The sequence below is a fragment of the Caretta caretta genome, chromosome 10 (assembly GCF_965140235.1).
Source record: "Caretta caretta isolate rCarCar2 chromosome 10, rCarCar1.hap1, whole genome shotgun sequence".
NCBI lineage: Eukaryota > Metazoa > Chordata > Testudines > Cheloniidae > Caretta > Caretta caretta.
Window position 1 is genome coordinate 14,597,220 of NC_134215.1, and position 9,762 is coordinate 14,606,981.

The 9,762-nt window shown below is 44.0% G+C and overlaps 1 protein-coding gene across 1 annotated transcript; it reads left to right on the forward strand.

Annotated features, from left to right (window-relative positions):
* The first annotated feature begins 7,328 nt into the window (after positions 1-7,328).
* On the forward strand, positions 7,329-8,771 carry LOC142073450 (uncharacterized). The gene is made up of 2 exons (XM_075133300.1): positions 7,329-7,922; positions 8,510-8,771. Exons 1-2 carry the CDS (start codon positions 7,340-7,342, stop codon positions 8,593-8,595), a joined length of 669 nt encoding a protein of 222 aa, XP_074989401.1. The 5' UTR covers positions 7,329-7,339; the 3' UTR covers positions 8,596-8,771.
* Positions 8,772-9,762: the final 991 nt, after the last annotated feature.

A 9,762-nucleotide genomic window follows, 5' to 3' on the forward strand; every position in this document is an offset into this window, starting at 1 on the left:
CCCTCCAATGTCTCCCTACCTTAATTTCTCTTTCCATATAGCCGATCCCCTCCCCACCAAATAAAAAATAAAATCTGGCACTAACATGATGATTGCTGCCATCACATTGTTCACCCTGCTTGTGCATCCTAACCCTTGCCCCCATCCTGTGTCTATCTTATCTATTTAGATAGTCCCTGCTCTGAAGATCTTACAGTCTGCCGCTCTGTGTGTACTATGCTGGTGCCTGGGGACCAGCCAAGAAGGAGTCACTCTCTGAACATGATTAATAGTAATAAATTTAACTCTTCTTCATACTGGTCTTTCTTACACAAGATAATATTATTAACAGCCTCTTCCAATGTTCTTCAGGCCTTTTAAAAGTCTGGACTAAGTTTCAGGTTATCACAGCATTTCTCTTTCTTCTGTTTTTAGAGTGTCCTTTGTTTGTGTGCAGTCCAGGCTAAAGATCTCCCATGCAGTTTCTTCAGATTTACGTAGGGTAACAAAAGAAAAGTGGTGCACAGAGGAAGCAGAAATGCTAGGATCTTTCTTGAAGCAGAATTCTCTGAAACGCATAAATATATCATACTAAAGTCAAGCTTCACATTACTTAGCTGCTAAGCCATGCTTTTAAGAGCAATTTTACCAATTTTGCGATACTCCAGGTTTCCAAACCAGAGACAATTACCCAGAATCTCTGGTCCATCTGAGTAGTCCTTTGTTCAGTATAAGAGGGTGGCTTGAAGGAAAGGGGATGAGAAAAAAGGTGACTTTAGGCCATCTATGTAACCCCCTGCTTTTTTACCAGATCTGCACAGGGTCATTCTTCTAGTGCAGATTGCACTAATGGCTTTATGATTGTACCAGGTGACTGGTGCAAAATTGTCCTAATGGACCAGAGAATCTGTCTCATGACATTTATAAAACCAGGAAATTACAGCACAATTTTGGCTCTATACCACTACTTAAAAATAGGAGCATCTTTTAAAATGTTGAAATTCCAGTGATAGAAGAATATAAATGAAGTGAAACCAAGTAACAAATTCAGTCCCTCATCTCTTCCCTCAGTTTTTAAACTATGGGAATTATTTATTTACTTTTTAATGAGTAAAGACGAACATATGTTCCATTAAGTATCATGCATCTACACCACTTAGTTTAGTTATCCATGCACCAGAGTATCGAAATGAAAAGCTTTCGTTTAACAGTCACACAAATTAAAAGGAAAGCAGTAGGTTTTTAAAATATCAGATGAATCAGTATTTTGTCCACTTAACTTTGTGTATGTGTGTGTGTGTCCCTTACATATGATATATGTAAAAAATCTGAGGTGCAACAGCACATGTCTAAGTGTCTGCTTTTAGCAAGTCACAGAAAACAAATGGAAACTATTAATACTAAAGATATGTAATATATTTTTATTTTATAGCAATTTATTCAAGGGTATGTTCTAGATAATACTTAGTCCTACCTTGAGTGCAGGGGACTGGATTAGAAGACCTCTCAAGGTTCCTTCCAGTCCTATGATTCTATGACTCCATGATTATTTCTTCAATAACTTATTAAAGATGGGCTAGGATCCAGGACCCATCTGACTGAAGATATACTTTATTTTCTTGAGAGCATATAGGGAACATCAGATTCCACACACTATGCAAACTTCCTGTTAAGGAGCTTCGTACCAGAAAGACCAGAGCAAAACAAAGCTGCCCCAACACCAAGCAGGATCTGGCCATTTACTTTTCCCATGAGACCAGGACACAGACATTTTGTTGATCACCATTTCAGCAAGAATCTCAAGCGATATATTCTAACTACTACTTCTACCCCATTCCCAGTCCCCTGTTTGGTGAATTGGTACATCTAAAAGGCATGAAGAGACACAGGTGAGCTGTGTTCAGCACAAGTAATAATAAAAATAATGACAACAGGAGGTGAAAAGAATAATTTCACATCGCAGCTTGGGGTGTGTCCCACAGATGGTTTATTTTTTATTGTGAGACCACATCTAAATTTGTGCTCTTTCTAATGAGTCCGTCGTCTCTGCCTTTTCTTCTATGTTCCGTCCTACCCCACCTCCCTCATCTATTCAGTGCCCTGAATCTTGTACTTTCTGATGCAGAGTATATCATGACCCATGCCTTATTGCAGGTAATAAGCCTTGGAAATATGCTGTAACAGCTCTACTTGTTTGAAGTTACTGATCCTTAAAATGAATTTGAGAAAATTGTATTCTTCAAATGTTTCTGCAGATACTACTACAGTATATGTAACAGTGGACCGCTTCATGTCAGGTAATATCAGTCATGCTCCATTATATCATGTGCTAATCCCAATGTGAATGAATCAATACACAGTGTGATAAAGTTCGTCCTCTGCCTTAGTGGGTCCTGTGCTTATTGGCGGATTTTCTCGCCTCAGAGGTTCATAGCAGCCCTCAGTTTGGCCACTTTCGTGGCTCAAATCTGGCATTCACTCAGTTAGCCTCAACACTGGCCAGCATGGGGAAAGGAGGAAGACCATCCCCGCAGTCTCTGCTGATCCACCTAGTGGATCGGGGAACAGGCCAGAGACCTTCCCACACAGTCCAGTTCAACTCCTCCGGTATCAAGTCGGGAGTTGGGGGGATGGAGGGAGGGGGGAACCCGGGCCCGCCCTCTCTCCGGGTTCCAGCCCAGAGCCCTGTGGATTGCAGCTGTCTACAGTGGCTCCTGTAACAGCTGTGTCACAGCTACAACTCCCTGGACTACTTCCCCATGGCCTCCTCCCAACACCTTCTTTATCCTCGCCACAGGACCTCCCTCCTGATGCGTGATAATACTTGTACTTCTCAGTCTTCCAGTAGTACGCCTTCTCACTCTCAGCTTCTTGCGCCTCTTGCTCCTAGCTCCTCGCATGCACATCACAAACTCCTTTTTAAACCCAGGTGCCCTGATTAGCCTGCCTTAATTGATTCTAGCAGCTTCTTGATTGGCTGCAGGTGTTCTAATCAGCCTGTCTGCCTTAATTGTTTCCAGAAAGTTCCTGATTGTTCTGGAACCTTCCCTGTTACCTTACCCAGGGAAAAGGGACCTACTTAACCTGGGACTAATATATCTGCTTTCTATTGCTCTCCTTTAGCCATCTGGCCTGACTCTGTCACAACAGTAATGCTTCATTTGCATGATTTCATTTCTTACCTGCCACTTAAGAAGCTTGATTTTTTTTTGTTTCTCTTTTCCCAGAGATTTCCCTAAAATCTTGCCTATTCTTCACTATCAAGATTAGTTTATGAGCTACTTTTTTGAGAGTATATGCTACTGTTTTCCATCATTATCTGTCTCCAAAAATGTTTCCTTTCCTCTATTTTTTGGTAATCTATTGATGGGAGCTAAAAAAAAGATGTCAATATCAGAGTGACTTTGAGCCATATTGGTCATTTTTTTAATCAGTGGATCATTAGTTATCCACTAGTAACGCCATATTAGCCAATACAATAATATCTTTAAGATTGTAAATGCAAGACTTTTAAAAAAAAATAACGGAACAGCTAATCAACTACCTGCATACTCAATAGTGCCTTCTGTCCGGAAGGTGTTAAAATTAATGTTTTGAGTCAGAAGGTTTCTAAAGTAAATTTAGTGCCTATAGACTACATTGAAAACTGAAGTCCCTCTATTTATCTCCGGTACACGTACAGCACAGTACAATATCTGTATTACAAAATCTCAGATTGGCCTACTCAGTCACATGAGACATTGCAAACCATCTACATCATAGGCTGCAATTCCCACTATCTCTTGCAGATGAAAGGATGCCAACAATGTCTGTTTACCCTGCTACAAAGTTAGGTTATCAGTTATAGTAGTTTTTAGGATCTGGGCCCTAAAAACCAACATGAGACCACCCACTAGTTTCACACAGACAGTTGAACAGTTATCAGGCACATAAGTTTAACCATCTTTGATTAAGAAATGGATCAAAATTAAAATGATGAGCTACAGCTGATGGTTTTAAGTCCCAATACCAATCCCTTAAGTCATTCAGTCACTTGCCATCAGGCAATTGTTCAACCATTGTCTATGCCAGTAAGAGATCTGAGTCATCTGCATGGCCTATTTGAAGCAAAACTCTTGGTGTTCTTCCCCCCTCAGAGTTTCTTCCTCACCTGTGCACAGAAATGTCTGGATGTTAATGTTTGATTTCTGATCTGATACATGAACAGGTTGCTGCTCCAATGGGACCAGCATGAAGCATGCAGCAGAAGGGGGCTGGTTTCTCCTTCCAAACTGCTGAGGCTCAGCCATCTGATGAGAGGGGATTTTGCTGGGTTCCAGAACTAAAGGAGGATGCTCTGATGCCACATCTGCTTCTCCAATCAATTTCCCTGCTCATGGAAGGTGGAGAGAGGAAAGACTTGTTTCTTTAAGGACCTTTTACCTCACTCAAGTCTTTGCTGCTGGGTGCTACAAGCTGAAACTTCCTTCCTCAGCATGATGCCAGAGGAATCATAATGTCCTGTGTGTCCCTGTTTCATTAACAGCTTCCTAAATGTCTGCCAAGCTTACTGGCAAATCTGTTTTCTGCACGGTTTCTTGAGTTAATTTGCTCACATTGTCAGAGGGATGAATAAATGATAACGGGATATTGTTTTTTCCCTCCTCATTAGAATTTGAAGATCGTTGGAAGAATAAGATCATTTTGTACCATTTCATGTGTTTCTTTTTATTCTAACAATAAGTTCTAAAAGAATTCTAATGATAGAATGTGTGTGTGAGAGAGACAAAGAGAGAAATTCATGAGGAAAATGATGTTTTGATAATTTCATTGCAGTGATCAAAGAAAATCACAAATGCCAGGGACTTGAAAGTAAAGGGGGACACTCCAGGCCAAGTTCAGTTCATGAGAATGAGGCTAAGAAAGTTTAAGCTGTGTAAGTAATTCTTGAATTACAGTAGTGATAATGAGAGTGAGATCAGAATCAGGCCTGGTAGCCATCTACAGTTACTGAGCCTATGAGTAGGGCTTGCTGAGGATCCAGGCATGCAGGTGGCTGGGCTCTCCTTTGGCTAACAAAATGTCAGCCAGGGGCGAATTGTAAAGGAGCCACAAGCCAAAGCATCTGACTCCCCATGACTGAGTCTGAAAGTCAGCCAAAGGAAAGGAGAAAGGGGGCATATGGCCCAGAGATCATTTCCTCCCTAACCCTACACTTTAAAGGAGCCAAGGGAGGCCTTTCAATGCAACAGTTTCCTTTGCCAAGTAACAGGTAAGGGTAGGAGAGGATCTCCACAGTACAACTCAGAGATATGGGAGGGAGGAGCTCTTCCTGTCCACTCCAGATACATTCCTGTTCTGGGTCCATAACATCGGTCTCCCCACCTGTGGCATTGAGGGGAAGTTACTGTATTCCCACAGGCTATGCAGGCCCAGAGGCAGAAGGGGAGGGCATAGATCCTGACTTGGAAACAGTGGGCAGCTGGAGGAGGTCATTTCCACAAGCCCTGCCAGCTACACAGGTTGCTGCCACAGAGCCCCTTTGGTGTTGTTGGGTGCTCCCTCACATGTCAGCCTTTCCCTTGGAGCAGACTGCACACAGGAACCAAACCATGACTATATTTTGCTGCAAGTGACCCATGCTGGAATGTATTTTTTACTTCTGTGCTTGGTTTTTAACTCTTTTTAGCCCCTGTCCTTTGGCTGACCTTCCCTCCAACAATTTTGAGTGAGTAACCTCAAATTGAAGGGACATTTGGGGATGTTTCTATTGAACTACAATGAGCTGTTAGGGAAACTGAAGATTTAACTTTAGCTTAAATAAATCCTACTTTGTTGCACATCACCGTGCTTGCACAATCACTGGGAAATAAACCTTGGTTAAATTTTTGATGAGGCTTCAGCTGCTTTAAATAATTAATCAGGATTTCTTTCTTTTGAGCAAGGCTTTAACTTTTCATGTTTCAAATGCTTTCTATTTTAACCACTAGGGAGTTGCCATATTATTCAGGTCACTATATTTTTCAAAAGCTTCAAGTCAAAACAAGTTTTTAACCTATGCACAGGGCAGTGAGGAGACATTTTTCCCTTTGAGCTTCTGCTCATTCAAGGTAAATCCCAACATGAGGCAAGTATCTTGTTTCCCAGCAGTTAAGTAATAGAGACTGATGGGCTAATCAGAGGATAGATCCAATACAGCTTTCGGTGTAATAGTATATATTAGATATAGCCAAGAACACATGTTTCAAACCAAAAGTTCTGCAATTCCCCAGGTCCACGTCATTTCAACTATAGAATGTGAAACTATTTGTGCATGTGAAGATGTATATACCCACTGCAGGGCAATTTCAAACACGGGTCCTTTAACAGCAATATCCATATCCCCGTTTTTAGATACTAAGGCCTTGATTCTCCACTCTGGTTCTTGATTCTCATATTAGTTGTATGACCATGTAACTCCACTGAAGTCAAAAGAATTATAGAGCCCTATAATGCATGTACCAGCATGGAGAATCAGGCCTTAAAATACTGTCTGATCATTTTCATGTTGATGTCAATGAGAGTTAGGCCTGTAAAATGGGCATTTACTATTCTATAAGATAATGGTGCCTGCTCTGGCTTCCATACAAGTCAATGGCCACAGTGCTGGTGTAAGTCTCAGAATGAGGGACTTCAATAACACATTAAGACACTCAGGCGTGAAAACTGGGCTCTAGCTATGAAATATTGTAACACCTCCTTCCTGGGACTTCCACCCAATTGCCTCGGGGTGAGGGAGCTATCTTTTAGTCAACAGTCCTCATGAGGGCTCTAGGAGGATAAATCCAGGTCCAGATGAGAGCTCTCCATGCAGAATACCATTTTAATTCCCATGAAAGTAATGATGCACTGTTGTGATTTGAGCTGAGTGGAAACGGAGCCTACTGAGTCAAATGTACAACTCAACTAGTTTTCTGAAAGCAGAGTCTTTTGGGAGCAGACCCTAATAATAATAGATGAAGCACCAGAAGCAGATTTTAGACTATGCCCTGGTCTACACTAGGACTTTAGGTCGAATTTAGCAGCATTAAATCGATGTAAACCTGCACCCATCCACACGATGAAGCCCTTTATTTCGACTTAAAGGGCTCTTAAAATCGATTTCCTTACTCCACCCCTGACAAGTGGATTAGCGCTTAAATCGGCCTTGCCGGCTCGAATTTGGGGTACTGTGGACACAATTCGACGGTATTGGCCTCCGGGAGCTATCCCAGAGTGCTCCATTGTGACCGCTCTGGACAGCACTCTCAACTCAGATGCAATGGCCAGGTAGACAGGAAAAGAACCGCGAACTTTTGAATCTCATTTCCTGTTTGGCCAGCGTTGCAAGCTGCAGGTGACCATGCAGAGCTCATCAGCACAGGTGACCATGATGGAGTCCCAGAATTGCAAAAGAGCTCCAGCATGGACCGAACGGGAGGTACGGGATCTGATCGCTGTTTGGGGAGAGGAATCCGTGCTATCAGAACTCCGTTCCAGTTTTCGAAATGCCAAAACCTTTGTGAAAATCTCCCAGGGCATGAAGGACAGAGGCCATAACAGGGACCCGAAGCAGTGCCGCGTGAAACTGAAGGAGCTGAGGCAAGCCTACCAGAAAACCAGAGAGGCGAACGGCCGCTCTGGGTCAGAGCCCCAAACATGCCGCTTCTATGATGAGCTGCATGCCATTTTAGGGGGTTCAGCCACCACTACCCAAGCCGTGTTGTTTGACTCCTTCAATGGAGATGGAGGCAATACGGAAGCAGGTTTTGGGGACGAAGAAGATGATGAGGAGGAGGAGGTTGTAGATAGCTCACAGCAAGCAAGCGGAGAAACTGGTTTTCCCGACAGCCAGGAATTGTTTCTCACCCTAGACCTGGAGCCAGTACCCCCCGAACCCACCCAAGGCTGCCTCCTGGACCCAGCAGGGGGAGAAGGGACCTCTGGTGAGTGTACCTTTTAAAATACTATACATGGTTTAAAAGCAAGCATGTGAAAGGATTACTTTGCCCTGGCATTCGCGGTTCTCCTGGATGTACTCCCAAAGCCTTTGCAAAAGGTTTCTGGGGAGGGCAGCTTTATTGCGTCCTTCATGGTAGGACACTTTACCACTCCAGGCCAGTAACACGTACTCGGGAATCATTGTACAACAAAGCATTGCAGTGTATGTTTGCTGGCATTCAAACAACATCCGTTCTTTATCTCTCTGTGTTATCCTCAGGAGAGTGAGATATAATTCATGGTCACCTGGTTGAAATAGAGTGATTTTCTTCAGGGGACATTCAAAGGAGCCCATTCCTGCTGGGCTGTTTGCCTGTGGCTAAACAGAAATGTTCCCCGCTGTTAGCCACAGGGAGGGGGTAAGGTTGAGGGGGTAGCCACGAGGTGGGGGGAGGCAAAATGCGACCTTGTAACGAAAGCACATGTGCTATGTATGTAATGTTAACAGCAAGGTTTACCCTGAAAGAGTGTAGCCACTGTTTTATAAAATGTGTCTTTTTAAATACTGCTGTCCCTTTTTTTTCTCCACCAGCTGCATGTGTTTCAATGATCACAGGATCTTCTCCTTCCCAGAGGCTAGTGAAGCTTAGAAAGAAAAAAAAAACGCACTCGCAATGAAATGTTCTCATGCTGTCCTCCCACACTGACAGAGCACAGACAAATGCGTGGAGGCAAATAATGTCAGAGTGCAGGAAAGCACAAAATGACCGGGAGGAGAGGTGGCGGGCTGAAGAGAGTAAGTGGCGGGCTGAAGAGAGTAAGTGGCGGGCTGAAGACAGGGCTGAAGCTCAAATGTGGCAGGAGCGTGATGAGAGGAGGCAGGATTCAATGCTGAGGCTGCTGGAGGACCAAACCAGTATGCTCCAGTGTATGGCTGAGCTGCAGCAAAGGCAGCTCGAGCACAGGCTGCCACTACAGCCCCTGTGTAACCAACCGCCCTCCGCCCCAAGTTCCATAGCCTCCACACCCAGACGCCCAAGAACGCGGTGGGGGGGCCTCCGACCAACCAGCCACTCCACCACAGAGGATTGCCCAAAAAAAAGAAGGCTGTCATTCAATAAATTTTAAAGTTGTAAACTTTTAAAGTGCTGTGCTTAAAGTGCTGTGTGACATTTTCCTTCCCTCCTCCACCACCCCTCCTGGGCTACCTTGGTAGTCATCCCCCTATTTGTCTGATGAATGAATAAAGAATGCATGAATGTGAAGCAACAATGACTTTATTGCCTCTGCTAGCGGTGATTGAAGGGAGGAGGGGCGGGTGGTTAGCTTACAGGGAAGTAGAGTGAACCAAGGGGCGGGGGGTTTCATCAAGGAGAAACAAACAGAACTTTCACACCGTAGCCTGGCCAGTCATGAAACTGGTTTTCAAAGCTTCTCTGATGCGTACCGCGCCATCCTGTGCTCTTCTAACCGCCCTGGTGTCTGGCTGCGTGTAACCAGCAGCCAGGCGATTTGTCTCAACCTCCCACCCCGCCATAAACGTCTCCCCCTTACTCTCACAGATATTGTGGAGCACACAGCAAGCAGTAATAACAGTGGGAATATTGGTTTCGCTGAGGTCTAAGCGAGTCAGTAAACTGCGCCAGCGCGCCTTTAAACGTCCAAATGCACATTCTACCACCATTCTGCACTTGCTCAGCCTGTAGTTGAACAGCTCCTGACTACTGTCCAGGCTGCCTGTGTACGGCTTCATGAGCCATGGCATTAAGGGGTAGGCTGGGTCCCCAAGGATACATATAGGCATTTCAGCATCCCCAACAGTTATTTTCTGGTCTGGGAATAAAG